Source organism: Anser brachyrhynchus (assembly GCF_964034855.1).
Source record: "Anser brachyrhynchus genome assembly, chromosome: 8".
NCBI classification, from domain to species: domain Eukaryota; kingdom Metazoa; phylum Chordata; class Aves; order Anseriformes; family Anatidae; genus Anser; species Anser brachyrhynchus.
In genome coordinates, this window is record NC_137702.1 from 29,842,116 (window position 1) to 29,868,333 (window position 26,218).

General features: G+C 38.3%; 1 protein-coding gene across 1 annotated transcript; it reads right to left on the reverse strand.

Moving 5' to 3' along the window:
- Positions 1-210: 210 nt before the first annotated feature.
- PALMD (palmdelphin) lies at positions 211-26,218 on the reverse strand. The gene is made up of 8 exons (XM_080602475.1): positions 25,807-26,218; positions 23,708-23,788; positions 18,152-18,282; positions 8,765-8,879; positions 7,861-7,894; positions 7,662-7,772; positions 5,851-6,939; positions 211-1,749 (listed from the first exon to the last, which is right to left on the reverse strand). The coding sequence occupies exons 1-8, from the start codon at positions 25,849-25,851 to the stop codon at positions 1,706-1,708; spliced, it is 1,650 nt and encodes a 549-aa protein (XP_080458601.1). The 5' UTR covers positions 25,852-26,218; the 3' UTR covers positions 211-1,705.

Consider the following 26,218-nt stretch of genomic DNA (forward strand, 5'->3'; position numbering starts at 1 on the left):
TCACAAAGCAATGTGCCTCTGTTGTAAAAACTGCCACTGTTAGTTCATGTCACTCTTTTCTACATCTGAATTGTATCCTATTGAGAACAGCTGAGTTGAATTAAAGGTAACTCCCTCTGCTCACAGAACCAACAAGTAATGGGAGAATAAACATCTCTAGTGAAAAGGGGAGGGGGAAAAAACTCACAACAAAGCAGCACAGGCTAGACATAGAGAAAATGTAATATAGTTTATTCATTTTTATCTACTATTCCAATCTCCAGGTAACAATCTCTCAAATCCCAAAATCTGAGATTATCCTACTTACTGTTCTACTTGAGACTAGGAGCCACCAAGTTTTTAGAGGCTACATGTCAGCTGATTACTACCATCCACCCTCAGTATGAGGTAGTTGTTTTAGTTGCCTGCTTTGAAACAAGGAAGACAAGCAGAAGGTTACAGTTGCTTTTAGATGGTACATAATTTCTGAGTCAGCTATATAAGAATAATACAACCTGAGCTTTTTATCTGCTTAGCCATTCAAACCAGCCTGAGACCCAACGAAATAAAGTATCATAGTGATTTGAATATAAGGATGTAGTGCTTTGAGGCACTTTTTCCCCAAGAAGGTGGTACTGGAAAAATCTGACTTGCCCATGACTTTTCTAGATGCTGTTGTGCTTTTTTTAGGGCTGCTCTAAGTTCCCTAGCTACTCCCTCATGTGGAAAGAATTAATATGTTGCTTGGTGGGAGTCATGGACCTTGCTGGAGAGCTAAGCCCTGCAGTGGCTGCACCTACAGCAGACCTGTTGTGGCTGCAGGACAAGTCACTGGCAACTCACTATTTCTGAAAGGGGCCTTGAACTAATTTTAGCTCCCCTGGCCAACTGAAATGTGTACTAAGCACTACTTCTTAATGCCTGACAGGTGCTGCTTGTCTGGTAGTCAGCTTCCTGGAAACGTGGGGCTTTCTGTAGTGAGCTAGGAGGTGAAGCCATGCTTGGGAGATCAAGCTGTTTACAGCATTATGTGCAGGATCTGTGAGGCTATGGGTGGGAGTCAAACGTGGTCTCAGGAAGTGAGCAAGGTCTTTTGATGGCTATACTGTCATATGTGAAGTAGAAGGGTGGGTAGACTGGGGTGCTCTAGAAGGTGGCTAAATATGTAAATGCTGTTTTTGGATTGTTTTGCTGTTACTTAAAAAGGAATGCTTTAAATTTTGGCCAAGATTTGAAGCTTGGAAACCAGCTTTTATATTTACACTTCTTCCTGCTACTCTGTCTTTATGCTTAGTTTTTTAAATAACTTTTTTTTTTAATGACTGAAACATTTTCAATCAAAAGTCAAAGTAGGTGTGTTTAAAACTGAAAGGATATGCTGTGAAGTTCCTGGAGAGGGATGTTTATCTGCTCCGTGTATATGGCAACAATGTATTCCTGATCGTGCATACCTGTCCCCACATCTTCACACTTGGATATACACTGCATTTATGGTCTTGGGTAACTTTCCACTACCTTCAAAATACAAGATTTGATTTGTGTGTGGCAGCTGGCCAAATCTAAAAGTCTGTTAGAGTCCATTGGGTTATGCAATGGGCAAAATAACCCAGATGCATAAAATAGAAGAACAAAACATTAAGCATTAAGATCCAAAAGGTATGTTGAAGAAAATCTTCATAGCTTTATTCTGCTTTGAGTAGTGAAATTTACTTCCATCTTACAGCTGTTAAATCACCTTTTTCCCCAGCTTTGCCATTCTCATCCTTAGAGCTGAAAAAAAGAAAACAAACAAAAAGCCATTGTATTTTAAGTCTTCCTATTTCTGATGTTAAATCTTTGTATTTAGAATAATGAAGAATACACATACCTCCAATGGTTAATCCATCAGAATAAGCATTGTTTTAGTGTTACAGAAAGAAATCAGTAGAAGGTGTTAGTTCTAGTAATTTGGCAATAAAGTGAGTAATAAGAAACGTACCCCATTATTGCTATTTGAAAATTAGCACAGCTCTCTTATCTGTTTTGTTTCTGTTACCTTCGCTAACACATTACAGGCAGATGGTATTGTCCTTGACTAGAAGCTGACAGATTAAAAGGATGCATGAATAATTAAACCCGTTTTTTAAACTAAACTCCTCAGTGGGCACTGTAACTGTTTGGAAGCCTTTTTCTTTTGTTGATGTTCAAAGCAAACTTCCCTCTTCCTGGTGCAGTGAGTCAGGGTGGGAGTTAGTCATATTCCTGAATTAAATCTGACGGAGTAATTTATCTGTATAAACATCAGTATGGCTATAGTCTTTAACTGGGTATAAGGTAGGTTCATTTGAAAGTGACAATGCAGGGCAGATGATTAAATGTTAAGGTTATTTTTAGAACAGCAATATAATGCTTTTGTTTGATATGTAAGAGCCTCCCCCCACTAAGCTCTTGATCTGAGAATGCAGTGGGAATAATCTCCAGCCCTCTGACCTGTTAGTTTGAAGAGTCACCCAAAATAGCATTTCTTCCCTCCAACATGCATGTTCCTCTGTACTGGGAGACGGGGCCAAAGCAGCTGTTTACTTGATATATGCAGGTCAAACAAATGTCCAGTTCAAGTCATATTTTGAAGTTTGTTGCAAATCACAGAAGCATCTGAGCATAACCTTATTATGGGACCACTGATGTTAAGCTTAGTTCTTACAAGGACTGTACTGTTTGCAGACCAAGGTACTCTGGTGGATTCAAATCCTGGTTGTGGTTTGAGAGCAATTAGCCTGTCATAACCAATAGTCCAGGGATGTGTTTTTGTCTTTCACTCTGCATTACAGAAACAGATGGCATGTATGCGTTTTCCTTCTCTATTAAACAGTTTTGTTGTACAATACTTTCTTCAGCACAAATTGGGCAAGTATTGTTTTCCATGGTTGTATATCTTCCAGTGGTAAAGAAAAAGTTAGCTCATCTAGACCAGCTACCTGCCCAAAGTTGCACTTTCACTTCCCGTGAGAGTCTATTCCATGCTGTCAGGAGGTTTTTCTGCCTACTGAGCTTCAGTTTTTCCTTTCTTCATTCATTCCATTATGTCTAGCCTTTGTTACGCCCCCAAGGACTTCATTTTCCCTAGTGAGTATTGAATCTTCAAAATATTTGCATGATTGAAATTTAAAGAAGAAAATTAACAATAATCCTGAATGCTAGGGTGCTAATTACAGCACTGCCATCCCTCTCTATCTGTATTTCTAAAGGCGTGTTCCATGAGATATTGATCTCCCACCAAGCTCATAGGGAAATGAAAATTGCTCCAGTATGGAAAGAGGAATGTCCTGTGCTTCTGTCAAGTTAGGGCTATGCTGAAGTCTCCTAATTTAATCCCATATTTCTCCATATTGGTTTGGACATGGAACACTTCCTCTGCATCTAAGTTGTCTTTTATCATCCCTAACTTTTCAGTAACTTGTTCTGGAGTTTCATTTTGCTCCCAAAGCAAGACTGTAACATAACGGACTTCCTTCCTGGTCTGTCCTGTGCTTTCTTTCTGTTCTTTCAAAGAGCTCTCAATGTCTATTTAATATTCAAATACTGCCATTGCTTCTCAAGTCTTAATTTCAGAGAGGATTGTTTTTCTTTTATGGCTTGTTGCTTTAGTAATGAATGTTGAGATACCAAAATAATTTTGACTCCCCTCTTTTCACTGGTGGTGTTTATGGTTAACCTGGTAGGCTGAGGCTTGAAAAGAGTTTATTTCCTTGCTCTTTGTCATTCATTGTTCTAGGTGTAAGAGGCTTTCCTGGTTTTGTTTCTTTCTTATAATTAGCTGTGGGATTACAGGGCTGCTTGGGGAAAAAATGAGTCATTTCCTGTTTTTTTCCCACTGATGAAAATGTGTCCTAAGGAGTGGTAATAAATAGGTGGAGGGGCAAAGAGGAATATGGCTTAATTTCTGATTCTACTGGGCACTTGAAAGTGCTCACTTGGAGGCAGAGCTGAAGACGCAGGTGTATTTTTGACTTTATTGGGGCAGTTAGCAAGCTGCTATTAAATGGAACAAGGATTTTTCCTAAATGGCTATTTTCTCCTTAGTATTGTATGTGAAAGTAAATGGGTAAGACAAATATAAATTAATAGAACAGGTTCTCAAATGTCTTTGCTATGTTTTCCACTTCCCCAAAAGTCATTATTTGTTTTCCACTAGCCTCAAAAGAGGGAAACCAAATTGCTCAGAGATTGGCAGGAAAAATGAAGCATCATAAACTTCTTTTAGGAGACAAAAATAGGCAAAAGATTGTTACAGGTGGAGGTGCTCAGCTAACAGGTCAGGTATGTGGCCCACCTGAATGGTGCTACCAGCTTTCCTCTTTCCCAGGGCCTATTCAGGTCTAGCCACACAGCAGGCTGGAGGATGAACGAATCATTTTTGCTAGCAACTAGCTTCTGGAGGGTGGGTATCGCTTCTCTGTATTGTCCAGACATATGTTATAGGGGAATTAAGAGACTATTCCCAAAATACGAGGGGCTGGAACAGTTGCTGGAATGGTGTATCTTGTCTGTAGCCAGCCACTGGTGCTTTCATTTGTTGGCATAGAGTTGTTGGCAGCAGCCTTTGCTCCTGGGGGACACAGGAATTGCACAGACAGCAGAATTGGTGCTTGAGGGAAGCAAAGGTTCTCCTGAGTGGTAGACAAGGGCAGTGAATGATCAGAAGCACTGGGCAGCACTGCTGGAGTATTTCAGGCTGTGTTGTGCGTGACTGCATGAGGTTGATGATCCTCAACTGAGAGAATTACTTAACAGCTCTTCCCAGTCAATGCATACAGCTGCACAAATACTTGAAATTTCTTTATGTGATCTAATGTCCACCCTCTCTCCTGGCTTTACTTTCATTGTAAAGAAATTCTGGACTTCCAGTGCATCTGTAGGCAGGGCCTTGCACTTTTGCTTCCAAACTGCAAGATTACTCAGGATATAGTAAGGAAAAAGGGGAGAGGGGAGGGAGAGAATGTAGAATCAGCACCCCTGGCATCCCTTTAATTCAAATACAACATTCTCTAGTGCAGAATGTGGCTACTGTCTGAAATATGGTGATCTGTAAATACTCCTAAATGCAGTTTAATTATATGCACTAAAATACAACATAACCATGCTATTATCCCTTCAACCTTTCTTGCTATTGTTCTTTCAGCCTTTTATTATCAACGCTATAGTAAGAAACAGACATCTTAAATATGAATAGATTATAAAAAGTGCTAAGAAATAATAGTATGGACTAACCAAATGTAGAGAGGAAAACTTACATCGTTTTTCAGAAACTATAAAGATATTTAACTCAGGTCAACAAAAATGTTAAAACTTGCATAGACATTGTCAAGGCAAGGCTGGAAGTGTTGGTTCCAGAAAAATGATGAGTAAAACTGGTTATTAAACAGCCTTTCTGATTTAAAGTGCAATTTGGATTATCTAGGAAGTAGTTAGAATGCAGATAGGCACAAAAAATTCCAGTATGGAGACAGCATCAAGAAGCAATGCTGTTAGTTACCTTGTAGAAATGAAAATTATCCTTCTAACTGAGGTAGTATAAATGAATCCCTTAATTGTAACTTTAAAGAGAACAACTTTTAGTCTTTGAAAATCACAGAAACTGGCTTTTCTGCGATAGGTGGTATTTTTTACAAAATTTTGATATGGTAACTAGTGCATTGCTAAAGATGAAATAATTCAACAGTATCAAAATGCAGATTAGTGTTTGTTAACAAAGAAGCAAAGAAATGATTAGTAATTGCATATTGGTCCATGAAACAATCAAAGTAATAAGTGAAATAGCTGCTACCAGAGAGTAGTATCAGGTTTGCTACATGAGTGAGCAGCAGCGGCATGATTTTCCTTTTCTGTTACCTGTTAGTGAGGGATCTTCAGTACCGTCTCCAGATACCTGACTCTGAAGATGAATGTGGTGCATAGGTGAGCTTAAGCGTTCCTCTTGTTCTTGTAGGGAGATGGAGTTCTTGTGGGTTGCCTTGTTCAGGCTTGAGCCCAGGCTTCTCACCGGGTTCATCTGTGGCACTTCTGTGGTTTTTCTGCTTGGTGGCTGATAAACCTGACTATAATGGCCTATGGGATGATATGATGGTTTCTCAGATTTGCTGTTATCATCATCGTCGTCATCAATAATAACTAATTCTGCGCGGATAACCCCATCATATCTTGACAACTTTTGATCTGCTTCTGCATCATCGTCATCAATGCGCTGATAACCCATGAAAATCATTGTAACTGGTTCTGAGTCATCCACGTAACATGGTACAGCTTGGACGATCCTGTACTGAACATCTTCCTCATCTTGAGGTGCAGGGGATGTTTCATTATGATGGTAGGAGCGTAAAAACCTTGTCTCATTATGTCTTTCTATTGTATTCTGATAAGGTTTTAATTCCTCATGTGCAGCTTTTCTTTTTTCATTATGTATCATTCTGTTCTCAGGATTAGTGTGTGCTTTCTTCTCTGAATGTGAAAGCTCTGGAGAGGGAGACTTTGGTGTTGGCTTTGGAAGACCAAGCCCGTTCTCTTTATGTTGCTGCATGAAGTGTTCCTGCTTAGGAGAGAATTCTGTCTGACTGAGTCCATTCATCTCTCTTCTATGTGTGTCTTCCAGTTTTAGTCCGGGGACTAATTTGTCTTTCTGAGGAGTAACTGGTCTGCAAAACTTGTTTGCAAACACAGGCTCATGATACTCTGTGGGAGACTGGGAATTTTTTTCAGTTGCCTGCCTTAGAAGGTCCTCCACCTCAACAGGAGCAAGTTCATCCATCCCATTTTGTGTTGTGCTGCCATTTGAGGACACTGCATAGACTGACTTCCTACCATCATCATAGACTTTAATACCTGTCTCTTTAAACTCATTCGAGGGAAGAGGTATTGTTGACAACACTGTGTTTTCTCCTGTCTTCATGTCTTTTTCAACTTTAATTTCCATGGCAAACAATGCTGTTGAAAGAAACAAGTGCTTAAACTGATGATGCAGTGGCAGGAAGAGATATTTTAGAAGAGTTCTGACAGTGATGGAGAAAGACTGTCAGAACGAATTATCAAAGACATAAATTATCGCATACATAACCAATGTACTAGGTTCTCATTCTGAATCCCCCCCTTCCACCTTGTCAAAACTTGAAGCTGAAAAATATTTTTGGTTGGATCTACTTCTGCAAGGAAAAATAAGCTGATGAGGAGCCAGTTTTTGTTATGTGATTCTGACTGAGAAAGACACATTTAACCTTAGCCTCCAGTGGTGTGCTTGGCAATAGCAGTTGAAAGACCTTGACATGCTACAAACTGAGAGTTTTGGGCACTCAGAGGGGTTAGAAAGTGGTGTTGGTAGGAAATAACGAGGTACTGCCAGCTAACTGGTGGATGTAACTGCTGGCAGAAAATGTGAAATGTGTAGCATGAAGGGAGGAGCTACTAAATTATGCCAGATAGAGGAATGAAGTACTGGAAGGAAGCTTCAGTGTTGAAAACATTTGATCTTATTCTCAAAAGCCTTGTGTCCCACCTCTCAGTTTTACTGACATCACTGATAACATAACGCAGCTTAACTGAGAACATCATCTCATATCTATAATGCTCATCCTTTCCTTAAAGTGTTAGATTCAGTTTTTAGGAAGCCTTTGCAAATACTTGCACCCTTTGCAGTTGTTAGTAAGCAGTACCTTTTCTCTTTTCTTCATCATCAGTGACAGTATGTCCTGCCCTCTTCAGTGCAGAAGGTCTGAAATACTTGGGAAGGTCAGGTATGCTGGCATATATGTAGTCTGCTGCCTCTGAATAAAGAATATCACCAATGCTCTTATTTATGTTTTTAATGACTTTTACGAGAACCTTTTTTGAATTATTTTTTACTAAACATACCTTCTTCAGCTCCTGCTTTTTCAGTCTTCACTGACTAGGAAAGAGAACCATTAATAATAAATGTGATTAGTCAGTTTTAAGATGTTAACTAGACAGTGTTTTGCTTTACATAATAGTTTAACTTCTGTACATGGCTTCATACTGAGAGGTACCTAAAAGTGGAATCTGCTCAGCTTGGAGTATGGCAAGTGGGAAAGAGGAACTTGCTTCTGGTCATCTTACCCTGTGTCACTTAGAATCATACTGGTAAAGACAAGACATCAGAAAGTGTTACTCAGTGAGACAGCCTCACGCTGTAGCCCAGACTGATTGACTTCAATGACTTCAAAGCCGTACTTTGGCTTTCCAGTTAATTATCTCCCTGCTTATTTTTAAAATGTATGTGTGCATATGTAAGAACAACTGGAAAACTGAGGTTGAGTTTCATCGTTTTTTTTTGAGAAGGCTTCAAATTTTCAAATATCAAAATGACCTTTAGACAAAGGCGAATGACTAATGATAAATCACTTTTCACTATAACTTCTCTCGGGGACTGAGGGGAAAGGATGATGCAGTTTAGTTGGATGCATCACCTGAAGGAGCATAAGTTGGTCTCTGTACCATTGTGTCTATCTTTTGCTGAGGTGCAAAGTTGTTGATTGGTGGCAGTGCTGTTTTCTTGAGATGTGATATAGATAAGTTATGACAGTAATTGTTTCCTGACCTCCAACCCCTGCTCCAAAAAGCAAATGGAAACATATGGACACTTGAACAATATAATTTCTTGGCCCCTCTTTGTATTTGATCTACCGTTGTTTCAGAACAAAGGTTCTTGACCACTTGCATGATCCAGCTAGCTCTTCTTTCCCTGATTATGATGATGAATAAGTAACGCATTCTACCTCTGGAGTAATTTGGCACTTACCTTTATTATGTCTTCTGTTGTTTTCTCAACTGACTTAAGTTTCTTTAAAATAGATTCTTCCTTAGCTGAGACTTTCATTTCCTCTTTTTCAAGGGCCTCAATTTCCTTCTCCAGTCTGCAATTACAATTCCCTTTTGATTTAATATCGGGTAGAGAACAACACTGCAGATTCGATTCATTTTGAATACAGACACTAGTGGGGCTGATTCTACTTACCCTGGAAAATCTCACTCTGATATAGAATCAGCTTGTAATTTCACATGTCTCAGGAAAAACTGAAATAGTATTCTCAGTTTTTAAAAAACGTACCTGCCAGATTCCTGCTGGGCCTACTGTGAAAACAATGACTGATGTTAACTTATTTTTCATGAGAGAACAGGTAAGGAATATATGCCGCCATGGGATTACCTCATCTTTAAGCAAACTTTCTCTCTACATTGTCTCAAGAAATGTGATCATTCCATGGTAATTATGATGTAGGAAACTAGTCTAGTTACACACACCAGGGTTATGACTTGCTTGTTTCTTCATTCTGTGTATACTTGAACATTTAGGACAAAAGCTGTGAATTCTCTGGTTGTAAAAGTCAGAAGGATGTTCTTCTAACTCCAAGAGTTGGAGTTATATGAGGTCAACTCGCCCACTATATTTTAATATATGTAGCTAAGCTGAATTCAGGAGGATAACACAAAGAAAAAAGGTCTAATCAATCTAGTAGAAGCTGCAATTCCCATAGGACCATCTTTATCCATGGATATAAAATTGCATTCATATTTCTGAGAGAGAGCAGGTATTGTGCTGATATATCAAGGCTTTATTTGATAAAATAATGGCATTTGCAAATACTTTTTGTAGAACTAAAATAGGTAAAACAGTACTTAACTGATTTTCTAATGTAAAAATTATGATTCCTAGCTATAATAATAGTGATATGTTTTGCAGACTATTTTTATGAAGCGAAAACTACATAATCATGTGGATTTTGAATACTATGCAAACTGCACAGCAGAGGATAAGAGAGACTGAATTCTGAAGCTTTTTTATGAGTTTGTTTTGGGATCAAGAATGAAGAATTTGCAGTCACCTAGAGTGGTAAAGAGGCTTTCCGAAGGTAGGCTCGGACACCAAGACAGTTCTCTACGGTTTTGCATGTGTGAATGTGGGTTCTGGGATTTCAAATTTCTTTCCTTTGGTAAAAAATGTAACGAAGCCTGACTGACAGTAGAAACTTGGTTCTTGAGGCGAATAAATGCAAGATATTTATGATTATAAGATATTTATATATGCAAGATAAGTGTGGGGGCTGGGGTCAGGATGGGTGTGTGACTGTAGCATTTCTGATAGCTACAACAGCTCTTGTGTAGTCTACTAACTTTAAAACACCAGGCAGTTTTAAGGGTTTCACTTCAGGATTGTGAGCTAAGGTGTCTGCAGACACCTTAGGTGTGCTTCCTAGTTGTTCATCAGTCTTTTTACTTGATTCTCTGGGAAAATGCTGAAATCAAGTCTCTGGAAAGGATTTGTTTTCAGCATAACAGTAGTCATGTGAGATGCACCAGTTCAATGCACCTAGGACAAGCAGCTTGGAAGGCTAATGTTTGAAGTGTTTGCTCAAGTAATATCCTCACCTGTATTACCAATGAACTGGCAAGAGAAACTGAGTAGTTCATATAATTATGATACATGTCACATCAGGTGTTAATAATCACTTTCTAAACTTGCATTTAGATGAGATTTCCTGCACTAAAACAATTTTTAAGGGTCCATTTAGTATAGAAGAAGCCTTTGATTGCACCTCAGTCTAGTCAGTGAGAGCTTTGTTTTACAAAGATAAATTAAGGATACCAAACACAATAACTTTGGATATTCTCTAGAACAGAAGGATATTCAGCACTTGGCTCATCTCCATCAGATTTTAGTAGCGCAAGTCACTTGCCGGTGAAGACATGGCTGGTGGGTTATTTTCTTTAAAAGCCCTCATTCTGTAAAAGATTGAAGCTCAGCAGTCAGGATTTTTTGGGCTATTGATTTGTACTCTAGACTTGTACTTGATTTAAAAGGGGCCACAGCTCCCTTTCTTCTTCCCCTTTTTTGTTGTATGTTAGAGCTATATGATATGGTTTCTTATATATTAAAGCTGAGTAAAATGTTTAAGGTGTCTATTTCTTAACCGGAGTTCTTATTTTCTCAGCACTGAGATGCTCGATGAAACACTTCTAGTCAGAAAGGTCCAGGACAAAATATTTAACTTCTGTATATGTGAGAGGGAGAAATCTATGCCTGGTTGTTAAAGCACGTCTATAAGGTAAAGTATCTCAATCAAATTCTTTTCTCTGGTGTGACTAAGGTAGTGACTTTAGGGAGGTGCCCCACAACCTATTTTTCCCTCTATAGTCAAGACACTTCCATTCTGCATAAGCACATATTTTGGGGGGTTTCGATAGAAGCTTTCTGTGTAGCCTACTAGTCATAAAGTCACTTTTCCATGAAGGAGATTCATAATCAAGTCCAAATTTAGCTCTGAACTGGATCTCTCCTGCTGTGGATGAGTGCTATATAGCCTTAGCCTTCTGGTTCATCTCTTTCTCCTTCTTGCAAACCCGTTTGCTTCAACTTATAGGAAGAAACAGAAGTAAATCTTAAAATGTTCCATATTTGACTAAAATGTCTTCCATTGTTTTTGAATCCCTGTAGAAGCTGATGACTGTAGACTTAAGGCAACTGCAAATGATATCACAGTTGCTGACTCTCTAGTCATAAGGGAATTATCACTGGATGATCAGATCCAAAACTAAAAATAAAATAATGATGGACGTACTCCAATATGCTAGGAAAAACTGCATTCTGATTTGACTTATTCTTTAGTATGGACTAAGATCTAAGACACCATACCAACGTCAATGTTAATAATAGAAATTTCAACTGCATTTAAAACAGTAAGCAGACCAGAATAGTTGAATGCAGGCTAGCAGAGAAGCATTATTTAACTGCTCTTGTGTGATTGCTTGAGGACTCTGAATAATGCTGTGGCTCTTGCCCTTTTTAAAATCAAAGTTGAAGAGCTACAATAGTAGAATACTATGTGGATTTTCAGCTGGTGGTAAGAAGATCCTCTTTTTTGCAACACATATGGTATCGCAGATCTCAGAACTGAGATGTGAAGAAAAGTGCATTCAGGATGAAAGTAAAACAAATAAAAATAGGAACTCTTACACTGCTGTGAAAGAAACTAATGTAATGACCACATTCTGTATTTCTGCATTTCTTACAGAATACTATTTAATATATTGAAATGTGGTTTTACAGGAGACTTTGATTGCAATATTATAATGTTAAAATTAATCATTAAAAACTCATAGAAGCATAATGAACTAAAGGATCATTAACCTTTACTATGAGTTTGTTTTAGTCTGGACTGTAACTGCTGCTAGACACAGGTGTAAGAAGAAGAAAAATCTTGGAAAGTTATTAAAATAGCAAAGTGGGGGTGGGGGAGATGGCTAGGCAAAAAGAAAAAAAAGTTATCTGGGAGATCAAGAAACGTATTTAATTTTATGTATGCTCTCATGCCCATACAAACACTCACTTCAAGTGGTAATTAAGAGGACTGATTCAGTGATCAGTGGGGCTAAAGAAAAATTATACCCATGCAAATGGAAAATTGCATCTAGAACTTGTCTCTTTTTTAACACATACTAGTATATAGATGTAAATACCTCTTATGGTTCATTTTTTCAGAGGATGTTGTGTATGTGCACACTAGAACTTGTTGAAAGGCAACTTTCTAAAAACACAAGACACGTTGTTTAAAAAATCAAAGTCCTTTTGACTTTGTACAGTTCAAAATTTAGACCAGGATCTCCTTCCATCTTTAGCAGCTTCTAAATACTCTGAATCAATGACATTTTTAGGAAGTTAATCACAGTCTGGTTTGAAAGGGTCTAGCAGCTGAAACAGTGACTATTTTAAAACAAACTAAAGCTAATATTTTTTTTCATGGTGTTGCTGTGTCTTGCAGAGTACTGGAAGCATAATGCAGTTACTGCATTAAATCAGTCCTCTTGATATTTGTCCTTTCCTCCTTGAGTAGTGTTTGTTGTTTTAGAGGGCAAAGAAAGTAGTATGGAGATATGGATTAAATAAGGATCTTTAGAAGATGAGATTCTAAACTGGTGGTGTGTCTGCCAAAGCAGTAGCTGAGTTAACAAATTCTTCAGTGTATACCTGACTGCTGCTGGCCACCAGCTGATCTACGATTGGCACCACTACCACCCCAGAAGAAAAAGGCTTATGGGTGAAAAACAGATAGTAGGATACCACCCTGGAGGATACCAGACTGAGAGGAAAAGGCAGCTTAGCAAGTCCTTGCATGTTTTGAGGTGAGTCAATGCTTTAGCAGCACTGGAAACCATCTAGCCTTAGCCTGCCTTAATGTATGTATCACATTACAAACTAGAGTAGTTCTTAGTAACATGGTGATGTTTGTGCATTTTTTTAAGTACGTTGTTTAGCAACTAAGTCTGTCACACATGAATGCTATTTGCTAAAAATCCAATGATAAAATGGGACTGAATCTTAATTCACCTTGTTCCCTGACCCAGGGACTTGCTCACTTGGCTCACCGCAACTTCTAACAGATAAACAGTGTGAATAGAAAAAAATGTGTAAATGCTGTTTTTGTCTGTAACCAGAGCTTTGAGTCACTTGTCTGCAAGGTGGCTCAGGCCACCCACTGTTCACTGTTTTACTGTCACTATAAGGAATGGAACCTTCCCTTTTATTGAAAAATGCCCAAATTCTAACATAAATGCTAGCTCTATTTGACATCCAAATAAAGAGTGTTTTAAAGCAAGTTTAGGAGGGTAATGGAAATGCCACTGTTGTAAATAACTTGCATACAGCTGCAAGCAATTGTGCTCTCAGCTGAGAGAAACATCCATGGTTCTAGGGGTATTGAAAAAAAATCTTTAAAGTGATTCAGTTTTTTAATTGATAATGAAAACCACATAACTGTCAGAGTGGACAGAATCTACCTGAAGCAACAGTGAATTTTAATAATTGGATGCACAGCAGAAAATTTCTACTGAGCTTCTCAATATATCGTATTGTTACTGCATGACAAGTATGTACATGATCAGTATTGCAATCTGACAACATAGGTCAAAGGTGTGACTTCATTTTATGTATATGTAGTCAGGCAAGCTTTTACTAGCTTGGGTACCATCTATGGCACAGCAAAAGTGCTGTGCAAGTATGGTGAGTGCATATGTTGTGCTTTTTAGTGGACTTTGTTCATGCTAGACTTGGCATTACTAGGTTACTGTATCTCTGTCTAGTTTGAAACCGGGTTGAGTATGTCTAAAAAAGACATGACATGGAAGACAGCATAGATGCCTCTCTGGAGGCCTTTGCCAGACCACTATTGAACAGTGGTAGGAGGTATAACTTACAGGAGGAGATGTTTGAGAATAAACCTGCTTAAATTTTTAGTTCAGAGGGAAGTTTCCATATGACTCAAGCTATGTTCTTCTGCCTCAGTTCTCCATCTGTAAAGTCAAATGCCTTGCCTATCTCCTCTGTGTGTAATGAGGATAAAAGCTGCCCAAGTCTCTAAAGTATGGATTGCCTAGTTAAGAGAATAAATATATCAATAATGAAAATGTTTCTTTTGCTAGTAAGGCCTTAAAACCTCCCAATTGTCTTTAAAACTTCAGCAATGGTGATAGAAGTACTTTTTCTACTGCTAGGTGGGTAAGGAATATAATTAGGACCATTTCTGTACCTATTCTTAGTTCCAGGATGCAGGTTTCTTGTCGTATTGTATCTTGCTTGGTGATGAAACTGTTTTTTCATGCTTTTTTTGATTTATAGTGGGTGAACATCACCACTTATTTTTTTCTATATGCTGTCTTGCAAAACACATCCACAATAGAAGGGAACAGTATTTGCTACATAAGTACTACTTCATTGTACCTGCAAAGTTATTGTAAGAGTGAAGACAGTGTCATTCTGTTGTACTTATATTTAATCTTTTCATTTTATGCTTGTCATTTGTCTGATGTCTTTCACTCCAAATAAATCTGAAGTATTTCACATGTACATCAGGTAGTAGGAATCATTTTAAGGAGGAAGCAATCTAGGGGAGGTTGCCAGAAGGTCATGGGCAAGAAAAGTTAGTTGGTGAGTCTGGTATTAACAACAAATAGTTGTAGAAATATTTAGTGGGGAAAAAAAATCAATTGCCATGGAACGGTGGTGTGTGTGTGTGTATGTGTATATACATATATATATGTATATATATATATATATATAAAAGATGAAACATGCAGGGGTGTTGTAAAGAGAATAACAATTTTAATAGGAGGAGAAAGGCCTGTGTCTAAAACCAAACATTTAATGCAACTTTTCCATTGTGGTACTTTTGGTTGCAAGCAAAGTTATTTCATTTTCATCAACATTTAAATTGCTGATTTATGGTCAGAATCTCAGCCATCTAGATGCACAGACATTGTTTGTGCTTGTAATTAACTCAATTGGAGTTATGTAGGAGAACTCATGCCTAATACATTTCTCTGAAATGCAGGCATATAAATAGAAACTAGTTTGAAAAACAACAAAAACTGGCATCCCTGAATCTGACCTACATGGGAAAGGAATACTAAACTCTTTTTTTGGGGTGCAGGCTGAATGTTAAGTTTCTGGTAAAAATTCCAGTTGGAATGTAACAGACATTTCTGTAGTTAGGCTGTTGCAGGTTCAAGCCTACATTAAGCTTATGAGCTCAGGAACTTTGGCCTTGTTTGGTGTAATGTGTGTGCTCTTGGTCATGTGATACAGTACTAAATGTGCTGCCTTCCCATTCACAGTGCATCTGCATACGGGCCTTGTAATTTTATATATATAAAACTATACAAATGTTTATATATTATATTTACATATATATATAAAAGAGGTGGTCTGAGATTTTGCTCTGGGATTCATGATGTCGTTTAAATAAGCAATCAGGTATAAATGAATGGTTTAGCACTCTCATTTCTCTCACTTCTTCCTTAAAGCAAAAATGCATTTAGAAATTTTCATTTTAATGTCTATGACTATATTTCAAAGGACCTGGAAGCTTCTAATTCAGGTAAATTTTATAAACTTATTACTCCTTCTCAACACAACTGCAATCTGGAATTGAAGCAGAATAATTAAAATTTCTTTGACGCTAATTTACCTCTATGAGTTAAAGTTTTGTTTGAAGCTCCAGTTTGGTTACTGTTTTACTATTTCTAATAGCGTTAAATTCTAATCAGGCTAAAAAGTATGTATGGCTGCATTCAGAGAAGTGAAGCTTAATATGGGTGTAATAGAGAATTAAAAATAGAAAGAGTGTAAATAGAAACTAAGGATGCTGAACTGAAGACAAAGTCAAGACTAATTACAAGGACAGCATCAAAATACTCTACAACTGGAAGTAGAAACCCAGATCCTGAGAGATGTTGAAATGGCATTGCATATCTGACTTATCAGCCCTATTTGCTGAAATCTCTTTAAAAACCACCCTATAATACTAATTAAGTCTCAATCCTGCTTTCCCTCCTGTCCTGTTTCTGGGAAGACTTGGACCTGTTGCCAGCATTGCTGTGAGACAGCTTAATTGCGATGACTCAGGTGCAGGGAACCCTTAAGGTTTGTTATCAGGTAACAGACTAGATTTAGATGCTGGAAATTACCCTTCCTGATGGAATACCTCAGTGTTTATAAGGCAGTTTATACAGCAGAAGTTAAACAGTTTTTCTTTTTTGTGGCATAGACACTTACAGGCCTCCACTATAATAGTATTGCTTATTCTTTACTCAGATGTCATCAAATTAATTAGCACCAGCGTAGGTTATGTCAGGAGAATAAAAACATCCTTTCACCAACATATCTTACCAGACTTGGTTCTGAGGCTTAAAAAAAAAAAAATAATTCTCCCCTCACCAAATTTGTTGGGGCACAAAGGAGACTTCAGCTAAACCTCCAGCTCTTACTTGAAGTCAACAGGATTTTGAAAATCTATTCTACCCTCCCAGTGCCTGGAGAAGGGTTGAACTTCCACTAGATTGGTGGGGAGTTGCCTGCTCTGTGCAACTTCCCCAGTGCTCCTGCCCCACACAGCTCTGTTTCCTGTGATCACACTGTCACAGGGACCCCTCTCACATCTTCATAAACACCTCCTGTCAGGATGTTTTTAGAGCACAGTCTTCCTCCTACCATTGCAACAAAGAATTCTGGAGAGCTACTTGAAAAGCTGTTCTGTTGAGAAAAGTGCTTTCAGGCAAGAAATCAGCATAATTATAGGAAGAACTAGCACAGGCTGTTGCCTGTCAGTGAGGAGAACTATCATTTGTGTCAGATGGAGTAAGGGGGGGAGTGGGTGTGAGATAACCAGTGGAGATAATCTGAGTGACAACTTTGCCAAAAGAGGGTGTAGGAGGACAGTGGAGGAAGAAGGGAGTATGGAGGAATGTGCTATTGAACTTAAATAGAGGAAGAAGCCTTAAAAAAAAAAAAAAGTGGTGTGTGTGGGTGTGTGCTGTTACTTTCCTGAATCTAAAGCAACCAAAACACTTCAGCTTTGCTGTGGATGCTAATGGGAGGTACCGCTCAGGATGCCTGGATCCAGTTTTTATACAGAGCTGTACTGTGTTTGGGAAAAGCTAACTGCAGACAACGTAGTGAGTGCCTAGAATTACATTCATAGTAAATAAAGGAGCCGTATGTGTGACTGCCTGTGTAGGTCAAAGCTATCCCTGTGTGGGAGGGCAACACTAGGGAATAAGATTTATAGGGACATTTTTAATAATAAAAAAAAAAGATACAAAAAGGCCTTCACTGTAACAGGCTTCTGTGATTAAATTGAGGACACAACTGCATGGAAGATAAGTGAAAGTAAGGCAAGTGACACTAATAGGGGTAGACAGCTTGTGATGTTTAGAAGTGCTGTGGTCTGGTAGAAATCAAGTATTAAAGGCCGTGTGGGATCTAGTGAAATTGAAGAATTTCTAAAATGATTTACTGATATTTTAAAAATCTGACTCAACAATGACTCCCTTAGAGCAAAACCATACACTGTGGATTACGTCTGACTATAGCATGACATGTATCTGGAATTAGAAACAAATACTTTTCAAAATATTTATTGTGCGGTTTGACAAAATTTGTGACATAGAAGCTTTGTGACATAGAAGCATTTTTTATGCTCTAATTCTAGCTGATCATAAAATACAACAAAGATTGCTTTATCTGTATCACACTGCATGCGTTTAGCCCTCACTGACATTGTAATCTTTCACAAAGTAAGGTGAGACATTTAAGGAAGGACCACTTAAACCCAGAGGGAAAGGGCTACTACCCTACCTGAAGATGTCTTGTTCCAGCTCATGAGTTCGTTGTTGGTCCTCTCGATTCTGCTTTTGCATTTCTTCTTGCTCTTTTGGAGTGAGAGAACTAAGGCCATCCAAAAGCCATTTTTCTCGCAAGGCCTTTTTCTGACAGGAAAAATACAGAAAAGTGTACTTCAGAAGTTACTCTATTCAGTCATTTACTGTATTTGCCTTGCTGTCATAGATGTGCTCCATACTTTTGTGTTGTATCTAGCACAAAGCAATCTAACAGGGCAACTGCCACTGAAAGAGAAATACTAAAAAGCAAGTTTTGAGATTGACTTAAAAAGAAAATCAGTCAGAACAGTGTCCCATTTTATTAGTTTACCCAAAGTAAAGGTAGAGGACATCAGTTTCTACCTGACATCCTAAGGTATTCAGCATTTCTGAGTGGTGCTTTTATCCTCAGTAAAGCAGAACGGTTGGGCCAAAGTACATACAATACAAATTCATGCAAAAGGCCTCAGTCAGAAGTGCTATGGTTTATTTCAATAGCCCTAGTTTATTGGGTCATGGCACTACATAAATGCTGGGGAAGAGAGGAAAAAGATGAGAAGTTTCTGTAAATAAGGTGGTTTGGGGGTAAGAGATCTCTGGGGAGTTAATGATGCAACACTGTCTCCTGAGTTTAAAAGAACTTGCGTAATTCAGCATTTCGTCTGGAGAGGGCTCTGGTGAGGGGATGTGGGGCAAGAGTAGGACTGGAAAGGTGAAGGCCAGAATGCTGATATGTGGTTAGTCTTTGAGCAGACCTACAACATATTTAGGACTGCTACCGTAGGGTCATATCCAGGGACTGCATATTTAGGTCCACACCTGTTTAGGTGGAGGGCTTTGTTTGTATAGTAGTGGTTTATAAATGAGTGTCCTGCCATGTGTATAGGTAAGTAGATCTCTAGGTTGTCTTCAAATTTTGCAAAATCTGTCTGTATGCACTGATTCCTACAGCCACTCTACTATGTGAACAGTGGCATCTGAAAGTCATCTGAGTTCTCTGTTATTTCAGGGGAGAGATATTCATGGAGATAAATTCATATTGGTAGGCTAGAGGCTGAAAGTCATGCAGACTTTCATGTCATCTTTTCCCTCCCTTCAGTCTAACTCAAGAACATAAATCCAGTGCTGCCTCGGGAAAGAAGAGAGAGTTAGGGCTCTTTAGTGAAACTTTTTCAACTGGGGGGAAGCATGTATATGAAGCTTTTAATTAACCAAAATTTTTCCATTTGTAATTTAGATTTCTTGAAATGTCTGATATCCACATTGTGTGTTTTTTTATATATATAATTGTGTTAATTGTAGGATATGGATGAAAATTAAATTGGATTTTGACTGCTGCTGCTTTGAGGCAGAGCCATGCCTAGCACTGGTGAGAAGGCTGCATTAGCCTCAGTGCGGCTTGGAGTGGCTGCTGGGGTCCTTGCCCGCATCCTGTGCATTGAGTTATTAAAACTGTCGCTTCCCACTCTTTTCTGTTTACTGTATGCTTCACGTGAGGTTATCACTGAGGGCCGACTGATGGTGGAGGATGCATAGGGAACCTGGCTGTAGTTAAATACATATTTTCAACTGGCTTCATGTGCGACACAAACAGTGTGATAGAAACTGTGGGTAAAGCAAGCTTGCTGGGAGTTCTGTGGCACTCTTTGGTAGTACTTTCTGCAGAAGGTAAGAGCAACGTTTACAGTCACGCTAGCCCTGTACGACAATGTTCTCTCTCACAACACTGGATCCTAGGAAATCTGTAGGAAACAAGGGCTGCTCAAGACTGAAGTTCTGAGCCTTGACTCTGGCTTTGGGAACTTAGCAGCCCCTTCCAACTTCGTGGCAGATGCCTTTTAAAAAGGCTCAGATGGAATGGATGCAGATACTTTAATGGGATGGTTTTATCTGATCTAGTAGATGCATAGAGTTTGGTGTTGGCACAACTTTTATTGACTGCAAAACACTGTTCTCCCAAGTCAGAGGGAGCACAGTTATTAATTTCCTCTGAGTTGAGGAATTCAGGTTTTAGTGCTAGGTAGGACTCCTAGAAAAGTCAGATTTTAATCCTGGTTGGAACTGAAAGTTTTGCACTGCTGATTCAAATCTGTAATTCCTTGTGAGAACTACAGCAAGGCTGGCACTGTGGACCTTACTAACTGATAACCCCCATTGAAATCAACAAAAGCTTCATGTATGTGTAGGGTCAGATCCAAGAAAACAAACTCCCTAAATACAGGGATAGACAATGGTGTTATTTCTGTGTTTTCCTAGAATAGTTTGCTGCTCACAACTAAATGTCATGTAACCTCATGAATTTCCTTAGCCGCTTCTGAAAGAGTAACACACTTCACAGTGGAAACAGGCTTTGAGCAACAGACAATTTCTAGGTGTTAGTCAGAAGGCTACTCCAATGAGGCATTGGCACAAGCCAGAGCAGGAGCAGCTGCCTTGGGGATGTCAGGTTCTTTCTGCTGTCTAACATTTCCTTCTGTTGTAAAGCATCTTTAGCACAGTATTTAGGTTGTGCATGTTTGCCCTGTTACAGCTCTAATATGAAAGACATTTATTTCATATTGCCCTTGTTATGTTAAAGGAAGATGTAAGACCCTAAAAATGGCCCGAATGCTGGAAAATGATCCTTTTCTTCTGTAGTTCGTTGTCACAGCAATGTGACTACAGTCTGCAAATTCTGTGAATACTGTCCTTTGCCTGCTGCTGGTATAAGTCCATTGTAATCCTTAACAAGGCTGCACTAACCCATAAAGGCACAGTTGCCCACAGGAAGGCACAGGTGTTTCGAGTTTGCAGGTCTTGCTCTCCCAGTGGTATGGCAGTTCACCTTACATGAAGTTGGGAGAAGTATAAATAACTTTTGTAATTTTCATTCAAGCTGTAGTTCAATATTAACACCTGGAAAAAGGTGTGACCAGCATCTACAAGATAGTATTTAATGGAATTCAGACATATCAGAGAACAAAAAACAAAGTAAACTAGACTGGAAAAGCTCTTGGAAAATACATGCACACCACTGCTGACGATGCTTTTCAAGCAACTCTGATCCCTTCCATTGTTGCCTCAGTGAGGAATATTCCAGACAGTAGGAAGTACTAGTTGCCAGTACATAGAAGTACTTGAAAATGAAATTTCCCATATACCCTCCCTCGTGGTGCCAGTTAGGCCCTTGCAGTTCCATAGAGCCCTGGTCACCCAGGTGTGCTGTAGTTGCTTTCATGTCCTCTACTCCGTGTGGTAGAGAGGCACATGTATGGAATAAATATTCCTTCTCCAATGTAGCTCTACTGGATAAATAGGACGCGTTACACCTCATCTATCTCTTTCTAGTAAGGAGTTAGACTGGGGGCAGCAAAGTTGTTGGAAGCTAGATTCCACTTTACAAAGAGGAACTCACAACAAAAACCCAACCCAAACTAAAAACAAACCATCCCAAACCTTTTTATAAACCTGTTGCTAAGGGTTGTAAATAGGAATCAAGGACAAAACTAGGAATAGAATAGCGATATCCATCTAACAGCAACATCTATATAACAGTGAGAATCATGAACCTGCAATAGCTTCACAAGGGAAAGGTGTGAGTTATGCTGACTAGGTCACTGAGCTCTAAATTTCACCGTACACAACTGGCGATACTATAAATGAGTGAAATCAGCCTTAGTCACTAGGGAAATGAGCCCTCAGTAATGTTTACAGAAATGACTAAATATTCTAGAGGTCTAAACTTGTTTTGAAGTGATTTATGCACAGGTTTCTTGTGTTGTTTGACTCCGTTGAAATACCTGAGTTAGTCTGAAGCATCAATCCTTATTAAAGAGCAAGTCTCTGAGGACATGCAGCAGAGGATGTTCATATAGTAAATGTCTGTTATTAGGTGCCTGTCTTAGCACTCATTTGGAAGAAAAAAATCTCTATTTTGGGTGCTCTGAGCAGCTAATACAATATATTTATATGTACATTATACATATAAATACTTTAATATATGCTTGATCCCTCTGTGCCAAGTGAATCAATTCCCATACAGTTCCTGGATTCATTTCATGTGCAGTGTGACTGATTTTAAAAACCTTTATATATGATTTGTGACTTTCTATAGGACAGACAAACAAATTATATCCTCAGTTTTCTTCCAGAGGAGGTATGTGTGTGAAATATTACTACTCTTTGTCTGAAAAAGTTGCTCAATAACAAAAAAAAAAACCTGCTTGTGATGGTCTTCTGTTGCCACATTTAGAAAAGTGGTATGTCATATGTGGCTTTGGATTGCAATGTGTGCCTCTGTTATGGTAGGTGCATTTAGCACATGATTTAATGTAAAAAGAGTTTCTGGAAACATTGGCCTATAGTTATTTGTAAAACAAGCATTTGTCTGTCTGTGCATGTATGTGTGTGGGGAGAGGATTCTTCCTTGCTAAGCTTAGTATCTCAAATATTTTTCTAGGAGCATTTTAGTTTTTGTCAAATTCCATAAAACACCTTGAGTATTTTTATTTTTAAAGTAAACCTCTAGACGATGTTTTAACTCTATGGTACCTATTAGTGCTAAGTGAAAGCATGTACTAAATATATTGGTGAACTGCTCTAGTACTGTCTGCAACACTAGTAAGAATCAGTGAGGTGTCTAGAACAGATCAGTTCCTCCTCAAAAGAAAGGCAGAAGAGTCAGTTAGAATTAATAGGCAAAGAAACTTGAAACATAAATTGTAGTACACCATATATATGGAAGAACATAGTTGCACTTTTGCTGTTACAGGATTTGGAAAAACATTTTTCTCATCTAGGCCCATTGTATTACACAATTGGTTAAGCCTGTCCTTGTGGTCACTACCTTCTGATAAAACCTGAAGCATAGGTGACTTGCAGTGGCTTGCCTGTCCCAATGAACCAGTGTATCATAACTTGGCTTGACACTAAAGAGAGGGTAGATGCAACCTAGGAGCAGGTGTCTGTATTGAAGAGGAGTCTGCTTTAATTATGCTTCTCCCACGCTTGCTCAATGAGACACCACACTTCAGGTATTGCATTCCATGTCTTTCTTGAAAACTTTTTATTCACTCCTAAATAAGACGACATGTAAAATACCACATCTTGCATATTTCTAGAAACAAAAATTGGTCAGTATTGGATTTTCTTTTTTCTTTTCTCTCCCCCTATGCCTGATAAAAGTGCAACTGCACATCATTATTGTGCTGTGTCCTGTAGCAAGCGAGGTTGCTGTAGTGGAATTAGGGAATGTACACACCCAGTCTGAAATGTGAGGCTTAATTTTCAGCTGTGAGTTATTCCTGGTTATGATCTCATTTTATGCCATGAAAGTGATCAAATAACATTAGCTCCTGAGTGTGATTTTTTTTATAAGGAATGATGCTTATTAAAGTCAAATGGAGTCCTGACAAGACTCCAAAAAGCTGTGAAAATTTGACAGTAAAAGCATGACTTAAATGCATGAAGATTTGCATTCCAAAATCCAAAACCCTTATGCAAGTTGAACAACTTAAGGCTATCTTTAGTTATATAACTCCAACACTTTACTTACTTTTAAGTGCTGGTGCTTCAGTTTTTCCTCTTCTACTTTTCGACGTTTCTGTGTAATTTCTTCTTGCAGTTTTCTTTTGTCCTACAAATTAAAAGAACAAAAACTCTTTAGAGAAATTACTTGGTGCTAAAAACTAGAGTGTGTGTTGTTCATTAGGATGAAGTCAATCCATGCAAATAAAGCCTAACTTTAATTTCACTAAGAGAGTGGTCAAGCAGTGGAACAGGCTGCCCAACGTGGAGTCCGTGTCCCTGGAGGTATCTAAGACACATGGGAATCTCTTTAGTGCAAGTGTTGTTCACTGCTTTGAATCCCTGAGTGCCTCTTTCTGTGCTCTTTAAGATCCTTTACAATGTACATCTTTAGGTAGCACTTGAGATTCCAAGATACGATTTTTGGGACATATCTTCCCAAAGCCTTGGAGTTATTTGCAGTAGAATTGTTTTCTTGAATAGCTCAATGCTGATTCTTAAACCTGATAATAACTTTACTTTATTTAGGCTCCTTCTTTTCTGCAGTACATTACAACAAATACACGGAGTTTTTTCAATTAAATGCTATGAATTGATAGACAACTATCATATTAGAGAGCACATAGTTATGTTGTCCAGCAAGTGTAATAAATGAAGTTGTGAATAGAATCCAAGCATGATTTCTGATTTCCTGCACTGCAAGACCCTGGAAACCGTCATGGGCTTCCTAAAAAAAATAAATAAAATTTCTCCAGTCTTCCTCTGCAGTCAGATGTTGCTGGAAGATGCTGGATATTAATCCTTGTATGTGCATAGAAGTCCTCAGCAGATGAGTGTGCTGCCCTATTTGTTGTGTCAGATACCAGGAAGTATAAAATATTACAAGGCCTGGATTTCTTCTCTGCAACTTCAAAACATTTCTTATCTTTTGAGCCCATACACAAGAGACAAAGTCCAGGTTATGAGTCAGGTTCAAACACCATTACAGTAAACAAACCAAATCCTCCAACCAAACACCCCCCAAACATTTCAAATTACCTTACTGTAAGTTTGAATCAGGTCTGAAGCAAATATGATAAATGTGCCTGTTGGTTTTTATCAAGTGTAATATATTTGGAAAACAACCCCGAATACTCTTCACCTCCGGTAGATTTCCTTTTGAGTTCTCATATTTTTCAGTTCCAATAAAGTGGTTTTTTTTTTTTAACTCTGTCCACAATTAATTCAGACAGTAGTATTTGTTTCACAAATAATCTCACTATCATGCCAAAAGTGTGAAAAATAACTTTGTCCCCCTTATTAATTTTTTAAAGAATTCCTGTGACAGTGATCCTTCTGCAGTTTTCTACTTATCCCAAACAGCCAAATTCTTTCAATTTAATTCTTTTGCAACTGAATAGCTTGGAGTGGAGATTAAATCAGAGGAGAACTTGGATTTGGCCATTTTTTTTGTAGAATCAACTTATGTTTGTTTAAAAAAAAAACAAACCCTCAGTATTTCCTTTAAAACATATCTTTTCAAGGCAGATTTCCAATTAGAACAGAAACTGAAAATGTTTACTTAGGTCTTCAGCATTAATTTCACTCAATCCTTTTCTTCCCCTCTGTAAACCGACAGGTAGGAATTTGCTTAATCTATGCTTGTCCTTTTTAGTTTTCAGACATAGATATTTAAGGTAGAGTATCATCAATTCAGCATTTTTATTTAATTCTACAATGCAAAAAGGAAAATCTTTCACCTCTTCATTTGGTTTTGAAAGGGGAAAATTGATTTGTTCTGGATTTCTCTATCTGCCTTTTGACCTGCTGTCCTTCAAGCAAACATTCAGTTGTGATGATAAAATGCATTTTAAACTGTCCAGTAGCTATTTGCACACAATTTCACTGCTTTAAATTTAAATTTGAAAGTGTAATACAACACAGTAAGATCAGTACAGGAAACTTAGCTGTCTTAAATCAATAGCTTATAAAACAGAATCAAAATGTAACAATTTCCAGCACACACAAGTCTTTTTCATTTTCCTTCCTGAGATTAAAACATTCTTCAGGAAACACAAAGTAGCTCATTAATACAATACTACTTCTAAGCTTTTTTTTTAATAGCAAGTTATAACTATAAGCACTTACTGTTATGGCCTGGAATCTTTCCTTCAGCAATTCAGCTTCCTCCATTCTGGAAATCAAAAACAGACAAGTAGTGAAGGAAAACCGAATGAGACCATAAACAAAAGCCTCCTGATAGGGCTACAAAAAATGCTGAGGTGATTTGATCCAATTCCAGAGCAGAGAGAAGGCAGAATTTTTGACTTGTCGGGAGAGTCCCCGAACAGATGAACAGATCAGTCCAGACAGACACATGTAATGAGGGTGTGTAGAAGAGGCAGACGTGGAGAGTGCTGGCATGAGTTGACTGACAAGTTGGAACAGTGAAGCACAAGCCTTTTTCCTTCAGAAGCTGCCAACTCTTTGTTTTAATGTGCTCAGTTAGCATGCCATTGCTTCTTTAACTGTTAAATGCCCAAAACAGAATCTTTCAGGA